Consider the following 21,355-nt stretch of genomic DNA (forward strand, 5'->3'; position numbering starts at 1 on the left):
ATAAAAGTGCCTATCATCGTCCTAAACTAATTTGTGAAAACAAAAATTGAATATTCTTCCACAAGTAAAACTCCAAGTTAAAGAATATATGTAAAATAAATTTTTGAACGAAATTTTGTCATTAGAGCGTATTATGTACAGCTAATTTCTTTGTTTTTATTGTTAGATGCTGGGGTCGGATACATAATTAAAGTTACCAAAAAAAACTGCTTTAAACTTTTCATTCAATATGTATTCTTATATTGCTCGCGAATATGCAACCAAAGAAGCAATTGGAAGGCGAATAATAATCTCGTAGTACCTGACATTCCTATTGAGGGCACCACCGTGTCTAAAAACACAGTCAACATAATTACAGGTAACAGCATTTGACTACACCGTGTCCTGTGAGTACAATTGTACGTAACTACGGTTGATAGTGCTTCGTGAACACTATAAATTGTCTTACCTTGTGACTCAGTGTTATATTAAAGAAATCAAAAAATGCTAAGGATTATTTAAAAAAACGGAAAAAATATTTAATACAGGTGAGTGTCAATTATTTTTTTGAAAAACGGTACACGTCTGCAAATGCTCCAATTTTTTTATGATATGTCACCTTCATAAAGTAAATAAGCAAAAGTAGTGCTTGTCCGATGTTATGATTTATTATTTGTTTATTATTTTGCCGTTGAATGTGTAAAACAGCTTGCGGAACAGTGGAGGTCAAGTTATCGGGTTCCATGTCCTTGTAGATTTCTTTGGGTACCGACAACGGACCGGTACCTTCGACTTGTGCCTCCGATTCCAGGACCTGCTCCAGGATTTTTGACGTTTCGTAAGAACCAATAATAGAGATATTTAAAATGGAAAAATTATGGGCAATAGTTCCAAAACAGCAAATATTGAAGAATTAGAGAAAATAAACAATACAACAATAAAAAAACTTTATCACATAAGTCTAATCTAGGCATTTAATTTAAATTCATAATTTTGTTTCTAAATTACAATTGACAAAGTTTATTGACAAACTTGTCAATTGAGCTTTTCATTCAAAGCTGTCTGCTGGAATAATGGAAGAAAACAGTTGTGTGAGAGTTTTCGATAATTATCAATTTTAATATTTATATATAAAACTTATTAAATGAACAACATGAATAAGTTAATGTTATATTTTCGACAAAACTTCGTACGGACATGTAAACATAGGTAGAGGTACAATTTATAAGTTATTGTATCAAACAGTTTGTTTTCAACAAAAATCTAACTGTTAGAAGTAGGTATATTTTGGAAATATAATGGTTATATAGGAGACTCGTGGCAACAATTTTTTTTTTATTTATACTAGGCCTTCAAATCCATGATGAAATCTATTTATGTAAAGTAAGCTAAGCATAGAAAAAAGGGCTCAATAAATCAGCAGCATCTAACATGTAATTTTTTTGTGTAATGAGAGACGCGTCGCGATATTAATTACGCTGATGTGAATTATATTTTTTTGGTATTTTGAAGGAGATTTTTTAATAATTTTATTATTATATAGTAGATGTCACTAAATTTTATTTATTATCGTCCACTACTTCCAACATTATTCATTGGAATTATAAACTTATCTGCAAATTCGTGTCTCTTGAGATTTTGATGTGCAGTACTGTATTTTGGAACCGGATGAAGATATCAATTACACGAGACGGTAACGAGGAAATAACTAGCAGAATCGTTTAGGCGCAAGCAGCTATAAAATTATTGTATAGAATAGAGACACACTAACACAATTCAAAAAATCATATATCAACACAATTGATGACATAAAGAGATACATAATAACTAATAAAGTTTCTTTTCGTTATTTTCACACCATTTGAAAAGGAATCTAGTAACTGTGTTCTGAGGAAGCATTCTCTCTATATTCATAAGAGATGAGTATTGAGGATCCTTGCTTGATATTTAAATTGGCATCCACTTCAATGAAAATTGAATATTATTATACTTATGGCAGTATTTTTGAAAATTAAATGTAACTCATAATTTTCGCTAATATATCGTTGATTTTTCTGTTTTATTATTATATAATTTGAGCCAGCTTCAATTTTTTCATTGCAACCAACTGCTACCGTACAAAGTCACCAATTGAATTTTATTTGAGTAAAGACTTAATTTTTCACTCCTTGAAGCTGGCCCTGACGATTCGGACTGTATACCGTTGCGATATCATTTATTATTATTATACGGTTATCTTTTATTATTTCAACTTATTGCTTAACAACTGCATGTGCTTATTTAACTACTTACACAAATTTTATTAATATCTGTATCCTCTAGTCACGTACATCGAACTAGTATCTTTGTTTAATTTAAACTAGAGACGGTACAATATAATTTTTGATTAAATAGACATGTACTACTGGGCGTTTCATTGAAATGTTTACTATGAATATTATGATTTTTACACAGTTATCAGTTGTTATAACATTTGATGTTACGTTAAAGTGTTGATATATTGAAAAAAAAAACTACTTTCCATGAAGCGAAGTTTAAAATATACGCGTTATTGGCAAACCAAACTGAATATTGGGAAATCATTTTTTTCAGCGCTTCAAATAAAGGTAGAGTGATTAATAAAAGATATTTTAGGTTGATAGATATAAGTAGTCATAAAATTACCTTAGGAACCGCACGACACTTATATACATTAAATTATCTTTTGTTGATCACTTTACTTTCATTTGAAATGTTGAAAACACTATTTCCCTAATTTTTAGTTTGATTGTTTATTGGAGCGCGTTTTCTTAGTTTTTAAAACTGTTTTTAAACGCTACAATGACAATGTGTATAAATTATTTTTAAACAAAATAAAATCTAAAAGATATTGAGTGAGTAAATATTTACAGAGCAGTGTCGTAACTTTCCATGAAAGTTGTATACTTTTTCATCTTACATAAAATGAATTCATTAACCATTCCGATATCCTCTTGAGACAACAAAAAAGTAATCTGCGATTTTGCGCTTGAATAGGAATAAAAAATACGTTTAAATCCTTTTTGTGTCATGGTTTACTTTTTCAATGAATACAATTACGCAATATCGTGTATCTGTTTCAACTACTCATTATCTATGGTATACTTAGTTAATTTATTAAATAAAGGAATGTGGTGTGAAATAAAATAGCGTACTCTTCGTTATCAAATGAGTAGTCTTCTCTTGCAGTTTTCCTGCAGTGAAATTTCGTCTGGACAGAATTGTCACAAACGAGAGTATTTCATGAATACACATTTATATTTCTTACTACTAGGTACATTTTTAAAGTAATATCAATATTTGGTTTGTCAGTAGAAATTTTTAATTTTATCAAGAAACAGGTTTCTTCTTTGGTATTAAGTAATAGTTATTTTCAAAACGTGTTTACGTACAACGTTTTATCTAATTTCGCGCTTTTATAATATTCAAAAAATCTTCAATTACAATGAAAATATTAATGTGGAATCAAATGGTGTTAGAAGTATTGTTACTATGCAAGCAAAAAACGATTTTCAAAATAAGTGAAAACACAAGTTAGAAGTAATTACTTGAAATGTCTGCAGATAGCGAGCTAGATAGACAATAGAGTCTGCAAATGCTGCAGTGGGTAGCTTAATACATGAAAAATCAAAAAGTAGATACGCCCTTACCAACGAAAAATTTTAAAAATGGTAGGATTTGAAAAATATAAAGAACATCAACGGAAAGGTACTAGTTGCTTATTTTTAGAATTTAAAAATATTAAAAGCGTCCACTTTGTGGACTATATATTCAATGTTGAGATCTGAACTCACCGTATGCAAAAATGTCGATATCAAAAAATACACTATGCTTTTGGCTTGGATGAAGAGACGGTCAGCAGGATACCCTGCAACAAATCGGAGATTTTGACGAAAGAGAGAATGTAGAAAGATTTATAAAAGAGGCTCAAGATGAAATATTTCTATTTGCAAAAGTACGACTTAATTTACGATATTATTAAATAAATCTGTTCCTTAAGCTGCAACTATAATAGAAATTGCAGGAGCCTGTAGGAAGGATAAACTGACGTTCCTACGAGAAGGAGACGTTTTTGATGAAGGCACCCTTTTTTAAAATTATAATTCTAGAGAGCAAAACACACGTTATTCGCAAATTGGTCACTGCTGGAAATATTGCTGATGTCAATTTTGTTGAGCTCCTCAAAAAGTATAGAATTATTAAGCCTCCTGCTGTAAAGTACGACAGATTTTTTGTACGATATTATAATGGAAAATGTGGCATACAAGCAGTGGGCATAAATACCATTGGAAAATTACCAGCAAAGATTGCTCAGCACCTCGGTCTGCTTAGTGATGAAAGATTCACAGGATATTGTGCAGGCGCTCGTCAGCGACTCTCCTGGCAGACTCAGGAGCGGACATTCTGAAAGAAATACATCAATATAGCCGTAGGCTATGTTGAGTTTTCATTAGAAAACACTAAAAGAATTTCAGAAAACATTCTGGGCTAAGCCCCTGGCATACATGTAGATATCACAGTTTCAAATGAAATTAACATTAAACAAGAAGTTCAAGAGAATATTCACCCAGAAAATGGACTTATTTCAAACAACTGTGTCTTTAATAATGTTGTTTCAATATTTATAAATCTATTGAATTAAAATAATGAGTCAGTCAGTTTAAATAATGAAATAATTGTCCGTTTTTACAGTAATTAATAAATTACTCTAACAGTTACGTTAAGTTTTTACATAACTACTTTTCATATATCATATATGAAGGTTATGAAAAATGTGACGTTTCATAATGTCAAAGTGTCATATTTGATAGCGGAATGGGATAAAAATAATGAATGTATCACAGTCAATTTCTGAAATTATTTGATATCTATCTTACTTGATATTAAAATCTTCTGTATTATCTCGTGAAGTAGGTCATTTTATTTTGTGATGATGATTTTATAAAAAGAGAGCAATATACAACAAATCTAAATTTTAACAAGTGTATCTTTGATATGTACATATTTTATCAGCTTAAATTTCGTGTAGTAATATAAATAATTACTTAGTAGTGTTGTTATGCCGGTATTAATACGTTGGTCTTACTGACATTATGAATTATGACACGTGTTATGGAGAAACAACTAGAAGATAAATAAGGCAAAAAGATTATTATGGAAAATTTTGCTGTTATATAAAAGGTAGGAATTGCAAAAATGAGGAATCTTATATTTCTGATATAGTTTCTATTTACCCTACAAATCAATTTTAACTGTCAAAAATTTATTCAATTTGATTTGATGTAATTAAAGGCCATGGAAATTTAAAGTTTTAAGTTGATACAAATTCTATTTTATTACGTTATACATTGTGGCACGATTAACTGCATCTACGATCTAGGATATCACGTATCATTTATTCAGGAACATTTGAAATGATAGTTGGTTCTTATTTGAGTGCTAAGATGTTCAATTCAAACTAGGATTATCAATGTTTGAAATTTCAACATAGGTAGTGCGGTCCATGAGCTCTTAGCGTAACATAGAAAGAAAAAAAGGTCATGAATAAAAAAAATGTGATTATTTTTAAATATATTATCTCTTTTTATTCCACACATTTTCAGAACGTCTGACTAAAAGCTTCTATGCCACTATAAAAATATGGTGCATCTTTACAGTCAAAAGTACACCGCCTGTTCAATTTAATTTTCGCTGTTAAATCTTTTACACCTTAACTCGGCCTTCAGCTTTGCGAACAAAAAATAGTCGGACGAGGTCAGATCAGGGCTATAAGGTGGGTGTTTAATCTCTGTGAGGATATTCGTGTACATTAGAAAATAAAGAAGTGTAGACTGAATCATTATCATGAAGCAAAGGCACTTGTATTTGATTCCTCAAAGTCGATCAAAAAGATACCCTTGCAGTCCCAATATATTGCAGCTATCACTTTATTGGTGCTTTTCGTGAACTTTGCTTTTTTATGGCACAGGCTCTTCTTTTCGATGCCACTCCATGGAATCTCTTTTGGATGTCGGGTCATAGTTTCATCACCCGTTTCAAATGATCTGATACTTTCTCGGTCCTAGCAGTTCTAAAAATCGCTCACAACATTCTACTCGACGCTGTTTCTGCACAGCGCTGATAATTCGAGGAACCCCACAATTTACTAATTATAGTCATTAATATGCTCATGTACGATCCTTGGAAAACGTTTTGAAAATCATTCCCTGGGCTGCTATTTCTTTCTTTTCAGGTGCCGGTTACGTAAAACAATTTCTTCACTGTAAACAACTCCATTTTGTTGTGTTGGTGTTAATTCATTTTTCAAAAGAATTTAACCGAACGGTCGTTCGAGCTCCACTATAATAAAATGGGTTGAAACAACATTTTGAAACTTTGTGTAAAGCTTTTTGAGACTTGTCACTGCATGAATGAACATTTTTGCGAATTGCCAATATCGGGGCCACACATTGACACTATTTCTGAAATTTCTTCCCTACTTTGCTCCTCTGTTTCCAACCTGGAAGAGTATGCAGGAACAATCTCCTTGTTCGTAACTTTCTTATTTCCCCCCTCCTATATTCTTGTAGATTCCTTATTTGTTGTGTTTTGTATACACCACCGTTTTACTACACTTTTCTCGCGATTGCAAAAAATAGTGTGCTCCAGAAGCGGGAATGTGGTTTGATTTGTCTTTTAGATTAGATAAGAGAGTAAAGAAGAGCTATTTTCATCTTTAATTATTATTAATCTTTTATTTATTAATTATTCTTATCATCTTAAATTATAATTATAGCGTTTTCCCGAGCGTCGCAGTGCCTTATTTAAGTAAGGCGCCAAATTAATTTTTTTATTTATTTTCATTTTTTGTACGGTTTGCTGATTTCTATTACTACTTTTACTATTTGTTCTGATTTATTGATTCTTTATTCATCTATTTCGGCTTTTTCTTACCCTTATTACTTTTCTGATAACTCTTTTTTCTTTGATTCTGTGACCATTAGAATTGTTCTTCTCTATTTTATCTACCATCGATGTTTGCTTCGTCAATTTTATTATATTCGTGTTTCTTGAATCCACATGATTTTTGATATTAATGTTTCTCATATAATATTAAAATGACACTACTATATTACTACTTGTTTTCAACTACGATGAATACAGATGTTTCTATTTTAGATGATTTACTTTGCAATATCTCATGACCAATTAACTTTTGCTACTGAAATATAATGACATCAAAAATAAAAAATTTACTCTTTCGTTTCATGAATCTATATTTTGTATTATTTCTCTTTACGAAATGTGCAATAATGACTAATTCAAACAATGTCAATGTCTGACAAGTCCATAACTTGCTGATTTGCATGCTATACATGCTATGCAACATGGAAGTTACATATTTGGCGAGAGAATTAATTATAATATCTAAATACCGTACGCCCACTCAGCAACCTGTTTTCATTTTAATTTCATTATTTACATTTAAAATAGAAAATATGAGAATTAATATTAGAGTCTAGACACTAACTTGACATTGATATTTTATGCTCCACCTACCAGTGTAAATTTCAATAGATAAATTATGATAAATTTAACTGTTCCATAGATTTCTTAATCCTCACTCTGAATACCATACTAATTAGAATCGACCTGAACCAGTATCAAGTATCGAGAATTGCTCCTAATTTTCAAAAAAATATTGTTTTTGTTTTCTATATTTTGTAAACATAATCTATTCGGAAAAATAAACCCCTGAGCGTTCCTGTACGGACCCAAATAACTTTTGACAGGAATTTTACGGAACTACACATACATACGTCCCTTCTGAATTGATGGAAAATATAACTGGAGATAAATATCTGGAACGTCTACAAAAGTAAATAATTCCCACAATTGTATGAGTGTTGACTTGGTGATTATTTGGTTCCAGTAATACGGTTGTCCTACTTACTTTCAAATTCGAATTTGGAAAGTACTTTTACTATAAATAAAGTTACCAGATCACCAGGTTCATCGCGAAATATTTTTTTCTTTAAATTTATTTACAACAAAATGTGTATCGACATGGATTCGAAGTTACAAATCACAATGAATTAAAAGAAAAAGAATACACCTTTTCATAGAAATATAAGTAAGATATATATTTAGCTAAAAGATTATTTGAGTCCTTATGAATTGATATGTATTGATACAGATCGATTTCATTCCAATATGTTATTTCCTACTCAGAATGTGGAGTGGGAATTCATAAGAACAGTTAAGTTTATTATAAATTATCTTTTTATTGAAATTTAGTCTTATCAATTGTAATAAGTTGGTCAAAGTGTTATATCCATATTACTCTTTTGTCTTCACAATTTTATCATCTTGTTTTTCTGATGTTTTCAGTTCTTCTACATTTCTTCACCAAATGTCGTGTTGTGTGGCTAAGTGTGATCACGGCAGAGAGAAATAACTATTACCTCACTATTGATACAACCGTTAAGTTTACAAATGAGTGACAATGAATATTATTATGTTGTAGTACCTGAAGACAGCGAAATATGCCTTCATTCTCATTACTATAAAGAGTTTTTCAGCTGCAATTGCTACACATTTTCTTAGGGAGATTCCTGTTTCTTGTAGAAAATCCATTTGTATAGTCGACAGATCGACAACTTTAAGTATAGAACTGTGTTTTATATGCAGGACAATAGGATTTTAATATTTTGCTTTATAATGGCTATATGTTTGAGAGGAAGAGATCAAACCTTTTATCATGTAAGACACATTCATTTTTTTTTTTGAATTATCACAATATTCAATTTCAACTTGAAAATTTACTACTGTTATTTTGCATTACAACTATATCAATATCTATATTCTCACTCGTAGAGATGGTGAGAAAGGTTATGAACGAACATCTTCTTGGATTAGTATTCTTCAATAATATTCATTATTAACAACTTAATTGCGTGTGTAGTCAGGGACGAAATAAGTAAATTAACATTAATATCCGGTATATGTAGAAATTGATACATCTGATTTTCTGTTAATATTTTTATTAGATTTTTTATGAATGTTATAATGATATTATGGCTTAGACTTATTATTCAATAGACATGTCAAAGCTTTGGTATAATATTGGTCATTAAACTCATTAAAAAAATTTTGTAGGTCAATAGTGTAGCCATGAAAATATTTTCGATCAGTTGAATTCTTAAAAAGGATGAAGCAGTAAGGTCAAGCTCTCACCGAAATAAAATTGGTCGTATTTCTGATACTCTCATTCACTTTCTAATGTTACTAATACGGAAATACATAACATTTTGGAGTTGATAGTCGAAAATTACTCATTCTTTTCCCTACAACTTTATTAAATAAAGATAGAAACCGTTGGCGCGTCTGTGATCAAGTATTAGGGATTGAATTATGATTGCGAAAGTTGTTTAGTTACAACAGCAGAAGCGTATAAACTGCGTTTTCAGATTACACTAAAAAAGAGAACTAACGTAAAATAATTTTACTTTCCAAAAAGGTTTTGTTGTTGGACGACAAAACCGAACCGGTCACAACCCATACAGTCAACTATTGGGCTTTGAGACCCTGGAATAATCTCCTTACAGCCCAGATCTCGATTCCTCAAACATTCATCTCTATAGATCACTCAAATGAGCATTTGATATGGACTTTCAGGATGCGGAGCAAAATTGGCTTCATGAACAAACGAAAACCTTCTACTAGGAAGACATACGAAAGCTTGTAACTCACTGGGACAATTGCATTGCTAAAGGTCGCAAAGTATATTTTAGCTTAATAAAGTTGTAGAAGAAAACGTGTTTGTAATTTTTTACTGACCCTCGTACTTCATTCGAAATCTTTATTGAAAAACTATTCTAAATCTTCCTAAAACCATTCCATTGGCTTATTTTGAAACCTTTCTACTAACAATTTTTCATAAAAATTCAAATGAAGACAGGAACTTATTAGGTAATAGAAAACGAAGAGATCCTTTAAAAAGCCAACGGATTTGAAGGGATTGTTAAGACTATTTGTATAACCAAAAATTCGGTGTCTTCACCTTCTAATAAAGTAAACCTTCTAGTAAATCGAGTTATTTGCCAAATAAGTTATTAGGCAGTCACAAATGTCAATTAAAGAGTTTAGTTTATTATACCTATATTTGGTTAGTTCATTTTTGGAAATGTTCGTCATACAGATAATTAAATATTTAATATGGATGCTTTTCAAGATTAAGAAGATTTGTTTGATGAAGAATTGATTTAGGAAATACAGAAAATTTCAGAACGAGCTTATTCCGTTTGTCATAAGTTTACTTTTTCCTTTCCTATCAATTATTTTCAATATAAAGTATAATTTGCAGACCAACACATATTTCTCCAACTAGCGACTACTTCAACATTAACCTTAACAAAACACGTGCAAATATAATTATTCACAGATCGTTGTCACAAACACAAATCATAGGAAACCGTCAATAGAAGATCGTTTTTTCGCTTATTTCTTTCCTTATTTAATACATGGACGATTGCTATATAGCCATCTTTCATAGTGTTACTAACAGTAGACTATTTGTTAAATACATAATAAAGTGACAACTACAAACATTTATTCGACAATTAAAAGTTTCTACTAAAGTTATGTCGCTAATAATTATTTGGCACTTATTTATTAGAACGTGAAGAAACCGGCTCTAAGAGTATAGTATCTACATATTTAAAGATAGATTAAGCTTTATTGTCATAAGGAAATTTTACAATTTTATGGACAAAACGACACAATTATTATATAATTATTATATTAGATAATATAAAATAACAATTTGGGTTAATAATAATAATCATAATACATTTATAACTTACTTGATACTAAATTGAATTATGTCAGTCTATTGTCAATCTCCAGAAATTATTAAATTTATTTACCATTTTTAGCGTAGAATAATTTTTTGGCAATGAAGAGGATGGAATTTTTGACCATATACCTATTTACCGTAAATGTCCCAATTTTTCTTTTAGTAGGGTAGCTATTAATGTGTCTCAGTTGAGTTGTGAAACAAACAAATGTAATCAAAAACTGTCGCGTTCCCTTAAATACTGTTCATGTATTATTAAAGTATAAAACTTGGTACAGTTACTATATACATATAAAGAAATCGTTTGTATAAACAGTTGAATATTTGGGTCCTAAAAAAACACTAGTAAGGGTTGAGCATTAAGAAAAAACAAGAATTCTATTGAACATATTTATATTGTTTGACAAAATATTCGTCTGCTATTAAGAACATGAAAATCCTAAAATTTGCTTTTGGAGGCAGTATCAACGCAGTGAAAATAAAAAAAATTGACTAACAACATTGAGCAGTAGAATGAAAAATTTTAAAATTTATATTTAACAAGAGAATTTGACTAGGATACACTGAGAATACATTAAATTTTAATATGACCCAAAAACTATTTAGGTCGCAGAATATGATTTTAATACGATAGCGCATCGCCATATCGCAATAATTTTGGGCGGGTCTTTATATAGAAAATTTTTCCAAACCGATGAATTTGAAAGAGATTATCAAATTAAAATCGACCATCAATTCGTCAATAAAACCATAAAATTGTGTAGCTGTATATAATAATAGTAATAATTCCAATCAGTTAAAAATCAATTAACACCATAAGGAGTTTTTGTTGCTTAAACTTATCAAGTTTCAAAGTAAAATTTCGTAATATCAACCATAACGACTAAGGCATGTTTAGTCAGGCATATACTTGTTACCATTACGTTTTTATGGTTAATTAGTATAAATATGGCTTGTAAGTAATATTATGTAGGACTATTTTCTATTGCACTTCATTAATCCTAATAAATTTAACGCTTTTTTAAAAAAAATATACATGTAAACCTTATTTCATATTAAGTAATATTTATGAGAGTATCTCCTACGCTCTATCACATTTAACATAGCTAATAATTTTCTTTTTTAATCAATAATGATAAAAAATGGAGAGGAAAGCAATAATAACAATATGCATATAAATCGGTGAAATCATAATCCTTATTAACATTTTATTATTATAGTATATTATATTATTAAAGTAGGAATGGAATTTTTTCTTAGATGTTTACTTAGACTTCGAGAGACCTGCATTATTTCTATTAAAAGCGTGTGTATATTGTAAATGCAACGGTAAATCCACCTTATACAGAATGTGAAAGCCACGTCAAATTTAAATTATAAACTAATATGTTTTAAATCGGAAATAAAGGCTTTTGTTGTTTATTGTTTGTAATATCTCTTCAAACTCTATTGAAAAATGTTTTCATTGCAACAATTAATATGGAAAAAAAAAACAAAATCATATGATTACAGAAATTCACTACAATACAATCTAAAATTACAGTATAATGCAAAATGAAATAAAAAGTGAAACACAATGTACACAGTACCCTTCACATATTCCCATAGAAAAAAAATGTAATTATGCAAAATTAGTTCATCGCGCTGACAATTCTATGGATTCCCTCCTCCCTATACATTGGGAGGATACCTCCCATCGGGAGGTACTGCCAGACATTGCGTTGGTAATCTGGTGAGGTTCCATCTTTCTGAAACCATATCGCATTCACTGGAACTTAATAGTGTCCGGGATCTGGATATAAATGTGTCAAAGTTAGAGAGACATTATTTGGAAATATATTCAAATAAATTGCCTTCAATAAAAAAGGAACCAATGTTATGGTTTTTAATCATTAACGTTTGAAGGATATTACGTGTGTTCTTCTCTCATTCAGTGAAGATTTTCTGTTGACCAGTAGCGGCAATTTAGACGATGAGCATAACCGTTAAGTGACTTATTACAAAACGTAACGTCTTCTAATGGTATATTGTTATCTAACATGTCCATCATGCTCACAAAAATAAGTTCGCCAATCAAAATCGTATTCCAAGAACTCCTGGGTACGTATCACTTTATAAAAATGCACTTTTTGTTCACTATCGATTTATGGCTAACATTGAAGGTAGTGTATGTTTATCTACTCGATGTATTTGGGTTTAAATCAAATTCAAGTATTACATCTTAATTTGGTTTCATCACTCACTGTATTTCAGCTGCTTTTTTCTGCCCTATATGATCAAAATCGCGAAACTGCTTCTCTATTTCATTAATTATTTCTTTGGATATGAGTGGTGTAACGAGATACTTCCTGTTGTATTTGTGGTTTATCTCTGGAAAAATCATTTATAAAACTGTTATTTTATGTATTTCCGTTAACCTAACTATTTTTTAGAATTGAAGTTAACAAAGTTCAATGTAAAATTATTATACTGATAACTTATGATTACAAAACAACTGCTGGGGCGTTTTAATCAAACTATCATGAAAAAAGTATTTTTCATTTAATATCTAGATAACGGTAAAGTTTAGGTATAGGAAAGTATACATGAATTTGCTTTATTTTTTACCCCTGAATGCATTAAAATAGAAAAAGGCGGGTGGTTCTATTTAAAAAAATAAAGAAAGTTAAACTTTGAACACTTTTTATACACACCCTGTATAAAATGAAAATTTTTTCAACATAGATTCAAATACGTCTGATCGTACTAAAAGCAACCGAACAGAAACCATTTTCATATCTTTAAGGAAAATATCTCGTAAAAAAATAATTTATAAGGGTCTGCAATGGTCAAATTTTTTAAAAAAATTAATAACTCAAAGAATATGCACTTTTCGTCAAAAGAATACTAAAATTTTACGTAGATTTCAAAAATTTATTAATATACAGGGTGTTCAATTTAAAATAATAAAATTATGGTCGACTTTCGGTATTCGAAAACCCAAACGAAGTTTTCATGATTTTACTACATATAAGTATTTTGCCATATACAGATAGTTTTAACCCGTCGTAGGACTTAGTATATCAACGTTCATCGTTTGTATTATTTTTATTTTTATGTTTCTGATAAAAAAATTTATTGGTAAGATGACACACTTCTAGGCTTTTTCGAGGTTTGGTATTGTATTTACCTATACAACTTATTCCACATATTCTAGACACAGGGCCTTTTTTGTTTATATTGGTGTAATTCTTGCATTGTTATGTTGAATGTAACACAACATCATAAGATCATTTCTTGTCTATTTGCCATTTTATTGGTGTACAGCCGTGATTCCAAGGGTCCACGGGAAACTCGACAGGGCTGGGAACCAATGGTGTACAGGATAGTTTCCTTCAATTGTTGTTTTAGATTTCTAGAGAACATACTCTCTACTTACCTGAATATAAATAATTAAATCTACAGTGTTTGAATAAATTTGGATTCATTGATGTTATTCAGGTAATCAATCACCCTATCTAAGAGTAATATGTATTTTTTGCGTGAACTATTGTTATATCATAGTTCCAAATTTACTTCGACATTATTTATAAATTAAATTTCAGCAATTGAAATTAGAAAAACAGTTATTTTGTACTTGAAGTAAAAATTCATTGATGTAACATGGAATCAGCGAAAATAAACTCACACTTTTATACACCTGTAAATTGTTTAACGGTTAAAGTAGTCTTGAAAGAATTTAAAATTCACATCGGACTTTCCACCACAGATGTTAAACGCTGACGGTATTATTTGACTTTGTAATTTTCAGCCTGATTAAACAGTTATATTTAATGAAAGTAATAAATACATGTGTATTTTTCAGTTGTAACTCTTTGGTCTATATTTCTTAACGTAATGTGTTATTTTGAATGTCTCAATAAAAATACTATATCAATGATTGTATTAATAGTATCAACTTAAATTTTATTGAAAGTTATACTCACTTCTTTCAAATTTGTGCTATTAGGTTGTCCTAGAAAATTATTTCCAATTTCGAAATTCTTTAAATTTTAAGACTCTTTCCAGATAAGTACAAGGCATGATAAAAAATACGGTTTATGAATTATAGCAGCATATATTCCATCATATACCCAGACAAGCAGTTTGAATCCGTTCCAGATTATTAATCTGTTAGTATAGCCGCTTTAGTTAGATTGTGTATGCAGTATCAATCGTGAAAGATAGAAAAATGTGAAGAATCAGTTCACGCAATGTAAAAATCTGTTTATGGCGATAATGTAATATAATAATTGTATAAAACGGAGATGAGCGATATAAAAGTGGAAACGTGTCAGCTTAGAACCAAAAACGGTTGTGGCATCCTTCGACGTCCAAAACAGATGATGATAAACAAAAAATTGCAACACTACGCTATGCAACCATCCCACTGAAAAAAATGTGATTAAAATTGTTACCAAATTCATCTTTTATTGCAGTAACTAATTGATTTCTGAACAAATTTCGATACTTTGGATCGTTCTTCACAATGAATGGTTCAATAACAGTGATACATATAATGCCTGATCAAATATTTATCATCAAAGGTATTTCTGTTATGTTTCGCACCCATATAAAATTAGTATCACTCCAATTTTTACAATTGTAGCGATTCACTGCATCATTCAACATGTAGCTTCATCGAAAAATTTTTACGTTATGTTTTCACAAAATTCCAATTTGCGACCAGGATCATTTTTAGATATTTCTTATACTAGCTTTACATTATAAGGACGAAACATTGTTCATCTCAATAATGTTACAAATGGATCCTACACCAACATTATGTTCTACAGTTTTCCGAATGGATACAAAACTTTGCGTAACGTTCAAGGATTTTTTATCATTAGTTACGGTCCTCGGTCGGCTAGTTTAAGGGTTTTGAATCTATTTCTCCAAAATTTCATAACCATACAAATTGCAGCTTTGGTGATGAAGAACGTAATCATAAAAATCGTTATTCTCTCTTGTCTGGTAAACATTGTTGAATTTTAAGTATATAATCACAATAAATACCTCTCACTAATGACACTAATGACAATAAGAAATAATTCATGACAGAAAAACTCACTACTTTTTTAACATAAATAATTTTTTGATAATTTAAATTTTAAACGACTGCAACTATTAATTAAATGTAGTATTATGTCTTGAGTAGAGCTTCACACGAGACGAGAGTATCAAAAATGTCGTCTCGGTCTCGTCAAATCCGAAAAAATAAAGTCTAGTTCAAGTCTTGGTTTCGTCTCGTTACCAGTTGTTTTGTCTCGCTTAGTTCTAAATATTAAGAATAAATATCATATGAAATGAAAAATTGATAATAAATAATTTTTTCAACTATATTGAAAATACTATTATACAACAATATTTTACATATACATAAATTATTTAATTTTTAACATTTTTAATTTAATCTTTTTAATTACACGATGACCAAGATTTCAAACATAAAAACGCTCGCATCACATATTTCAATGATGTAGTGATTTTGTCATTATCATACCTGTAGAACACAATCGTTCAACAGGCACAGATGTAGCCATTATACTAAATAAATCTTTGGCCATCTCGGAAAGTGTAGGAGAAACTTTTTCATGCACTTTCCACCACTCTAAAATATTTGTATTTCTATCTGCTCTTTCTAATCGTAAATACTTTTCAAACTCAGCTTTCCAATGTTTCGAAGTTCCTGTGGAAGTTTTATACAAGCTATTAATATCAATACATTTGTTAATTGAATCGTTATAGCTTTCAATGACTATTCATTCAGTAGGTTGATGATTGAGGGTATTTTTAGCGTATTTTTCATAAAGTCTTAATAAACTCGAACAATAAACCCAATTGGTTTTCCTGTAATGATTTTAGATCTTATCTCTAGATGATTGAAAAGCAATTAATAGAATTTCATCAACAATAGTGCGATTTGCCTTATTGTCTTACTCAAAAATTGTCAATTCAATATCTGAGATAACTATTTTTAGTGTCACGTATTTTTCACCACAAATGGTTTTCGAAACTATTTTGAAATTTTTTAAAAATATATATGTTTGTTTAAGTAATAACCACTCATTTTCACTTAGTCTTAACATACTTATTCTTTTATTATTGTCGTGACTCAACCAGATTAAATTTGAACTATTTTTTAAACTAATTTGTACTTCAATCATATCATGTGTGCTATTCCATTTTGTTTTAACATGCAAAATACGTTTAATTTTTACGATTGAAATCATTTCAATAATATATATATATATATATATATATATATATATATATATATATATATATATATATATATATCCAAGGAGAAGACAGATTGAGCAGATTTGGTTCATATATAAGTATGAACCAATATATAATATATATATTTTTGTAATGTTCATCATTACGCTTAAATTAGTGGAATAACTACTTTTATTTATTAATTTTATTTTATTACAGACTTCCCGACGTTGATGACTCTCCACAATGGTAATAGTGACACGGGTAAGTTTGCCATGCATAAATTTTATCTACTCCAATAAACTGTAGGGTCAGCTTTGGCTGGCAATGTTACAAGATAAGCAAGTAATATTAAGAACTATAATGTATCACTTTAGGAACAGCTTAGGTATTAAAATTATCTATACTGAACATCAAAACAAAAAGAACTACAGTGCTAAGTAATTTTCGGAAGAAATTCGATCAAATAGTACCACAGTAGCTGGGACTGTACGAAATACTCAACATCGTTATCAACTAGCGAAAGAATAGTAGATCTGGATATAGGAGACTCGGAAGCATTGAAAGTTTCCACGAACTGGCCAAGATTGGAGTACTTAATCGCTGACAGGATCCGAACCATGCAGTTTGAATCCTTTCCTTGTGATTTAAGGAACGATTAAGCGATAGGAAAGGGAAGAAATATATCGGCATGAATCCAATCATATAACTGCAGATATGTCAAAATATGTCATAGAGGTCAGACTTCAACTAATTAGACAGGAGTCAAAAACTCTAGTAGGTCTAATGACAAGGCATGCGGAAGTCAGTTATCACAGATACAAATCCGTTGTAACCTTCAAGTTTTTATTAAGACATGGAGAAAAATTGTAGAATTTGACCTAGTAAAACAGTCTTGTTCAAATCCAGTGAAATCCGGACGATTCTCCAATCCTAGCGAACCTCAATGGGCTAGGGTGACGCAGGTATTATTCGGGTAATTAGGACCGACAAGGCCTCCCAATCGTAAGTAATAGTAATGTTCATAGACGTGAAGCTAACATAGATGTCCCGAATAAATAGTCAAGACTCTTTAGTCTGGATTCCTCGTCATAGAAGATTGAAAACAGTTCCTGAAAAAGGAATAAACGGAACATAAAAAGTCCCAAAAGTTTGTTATAAATTTTGATACCGCTAGATCTAACAATTATTTGAATTTCACACATAAGCTACATCGCCTGTAATCCTTACAGGGCACAGTCGAATCAGAAAGAACATCAAGTGATTATGTCTATCAGAAACTGCAGATTCTATAGGGAAGATGATGAAACACCAGTACATCTAGTTCATTAGATCTTTGGAACTAACTCTGTTAAGGCATACAATAGACCTTACGATTACAGTGTAATTTAAGGTTTACTTATAAAACTGCAATTCATTAACAAAGTAATAGGATATGAATGATTGAAGATAGCCCGCTTAATGACTTATTCGCATTTTTTTAACTTAATATTAAGTTAATTGCTACATCTTTATTAGCAGTTATTACACAATCAAGATGAGAAATGGACGCCGCTCATACTAGTCACTTTGTAGGTCATTTTTGTAATAAGGAAAAAGTTTGGACTTTGATTTCCTAGAAAACTTGAACGTTACAAACAAACGATCCCATATTTTTATAAAATAACGATTGTTAAAATATAAATCAGCGATAAATAATTCATCTACTTTCTATGTTACTGTTCTTTTTAATCTCTCTTTTATAATCATATCAGTAGTATAGATATTAGAATAAAAATGAACTATAGGGGAATATATTTATGTCGCTAGTTAAGTTTCTACCACACCTAATTTAATGTTGTATGGTTTGGATGTTTTATTATATTGTTCGACTTTAGTATAGTCGCTAAATTATGTGTAATTTTATACTGAATGAGGAAAACAATAAAACAAAAACTAATATTTAGATAGATAATCTTTTTTAATAGTCATCTGGACTACAAATAATATCAGACGTGAAAGTGCTGTGTAATCATCTTTATTGAACTAAAAAGTAGGTTATTATGTTCATTAATGCTTTTATATGGTTGCAAATAGAGGTATTGCATAATTGAGAAAATTCTAATTTTAATCTATTTCTAAGCTATGCTGACTGAATTTTTTTATTGAGATTCTAAATTAACAAGCTAAACAAACCTTCCAAACTTCTTATGTGGGTGTGAATTAAAAAAACGATGAAATATAAATGTGATACACGATTAATTATCTACATATGTACAATTATCACCCAGGAGACGATTTCACCTAATGCTTACGGTTATTAATGATGTTTAATCAAATGTACACATATCAACATTCAGGGTAAGAATGTATCTGTGTAACAGAATCTTTGAACTCGATTTTGGTGCACTTCAAAACCTCGGATTAATTTCAGATTTTGAACACTTGGACAGATGTCAATATAATAATTTCATTAATTGTGCCATTATCCTTACCAGGACCACCAGAATAACATGTGACGAACTTTTTAGACTCGATTTTTTGACCCATTTTCCACAAATAACAAGGGTCGATGACAATGCAATAATTTCATAAATTTACTATTATCCTTATCAGATCGTCAGTAGATCATGTAACGGAATCTTTCATTTTTTACCCACTTTAAATGTCGTTATTATTGTTATTTGTTCTCTAATAGATTCTGGAAGTGAATATTTGGAAAGTGGAACCTTATTGTAAGTTTTTAATGCGTCAAAAATAAACAGAAATTTATCTACATGAAAATATATATATATATATATATATATATATATATATATATATATATATCCTCTTTCTATTCCAAGAATTCAATAAATACAGTGTCATCAATAATTGATCTGAAATAGTATGCTACAAATAATCCAATTTAATAATGGAAATCACACAACCTTTCAGCAAAAATAATGTTATGAAAGTTACCATGAGAAAAAATATTGGAAATTCAAATTTTTGTACTATTTCCTGCAGGTGGTGTAACATTAATTAAAATTACAAGGAATAGAGTTAATTAAGGTATAATGAAAACGCAGGCAAATGAATCTTAAGTTTACAAGGAGTAACTTTGTCTTAGTATAACAAGGTACAATCTTGGAAAAGGAAAGTTCACAAGAAAAACAATTCAGTGACTTCAAAATCTCTTAATTTAAAAAAAAGCTCACAGATAACGACAGAAACTTTGAAGCGAACAACAAAACAAAATAAAAGCGCTACTTATGGCCAGTTGAGTGTACTATGTAGGGATATAACCCAAATCAAAGTTCCTTCTATAATATTAATTTTTTACCGGTTTGTCTAAGGTAAGAAATTCTTATTAACTTCAAACCAAAAAACCAGAAAATGGAACAGAGACCATCGGAATGAGACTTGGAACAACATAAATTGGAGTGACGAGTCTCGTTTGGAAGTCTGTTTAGGTGTCAGTCGGTGTCAATACCGATAAATATTTTACCGTTTTTAAGGAATGTTTGAGTATTACATATCAAGGACAATAAGATTCCATTAGAAGTAATCCTAATCTATCGCCCTTAATACGTAATACGGCATTAAATGGAAAGGGACATACGCGTATCTACTGCAAGATGAATTGAAGAATTGAAAGCTAGACTTAGATAATCATACCATGGATTCACGGCAAAATATTGTCAATGACGTTATCAAAACTTAAGGTGATTTAACGAAATGGCAAAGTTTCGTTGTTTGTGAAAGGTTGCTCATCTAATAGTTTATTGTTATTATTGACATTTTTCGAACTAAGTTGTCAACTAGTTTGTAATTGTTAACATAATACTTGATGAAAAATAATTTTGTGAAATCTTGATAGCTAATTTGATTCCGAATCTATTTTCTTACTTGAGTCATAATATCTATCATTAAAAACTCTCTATATAATTTAATTAGTTTGATGCAATGTCGTTATGTAATGTGAAATTTAAAATAAGAAATAATTTATCCTATTAGATACTCAACTTCTGGACTATACATTAAGCAATATATTTCACAATGGTTCAAATATTACTTTGGAAAATGTTTTGTTACATTGATGAAACTCTATAAATCTTGAGCGGATAATCCAGTAACAAATTACTTTGATTCACTTTAAAAAAAATGTAACACACGTCGCCTCTGGCCCATTTATTACTCATTTATAAATTGAAACAGTTATTTATCATTACAACGCATTGTAACCTATTGTGTATTATAACTCTGAAGCTGAAGCTGCCTAGAGTGGAAGACAGCATTCGACAGTCATATCCCCGTATA

General features: G+C 30.0%; 1 protein-coding gene across 2 annotated transcripts in view; it reads left to right on the top strand.

Moving 5' to 3' along the window:
- The first annotated feature begins 299 nt into the window (after positions 1-299).
- Positions 300-21,355, top strand: part of LOC130898917 (myosin-VIIa) — a 56,052-nt gene continuing 34,996 nt past the window's right edge. Inside the window, exons 1-2 of one of the 2 annotated variants that reach the window (XM_057808528.1) lie at positions 300-527; positions 17,294-17,338. In XM_057808528.1, coding sequence (XP_057664511.1) covers positions 17,321-17,338 — 18 coding nt within the window. In that variant the 5' untranslated portion in view covers positions 300-527; positions 17,294-17,320. Of the gene's footprint in view, positions 528-4,814; positions 5,179-17,293; positions 17,339-21,355 lie in introns of those variants that run through there. The other variant, XM_057808520.1, reaches the window with a different exon arrangement.

This window comes from Diorhabda carinulata, chromosome 1, assembly GCF_026250575.1.
Source record: "Diorhabda carinulata isolate Delta chromosome 1, icDioCari1.1, whole genome shotgun sequence".
In the NCBI taxonomy this organism is placed as follows: domain Eukaryota; kingdom Metazoa; phylum Arthropoda; class Insecta; order Coleoptera; family Chrysomelidae; genus Diorhabda; species Diorhabda carinulata.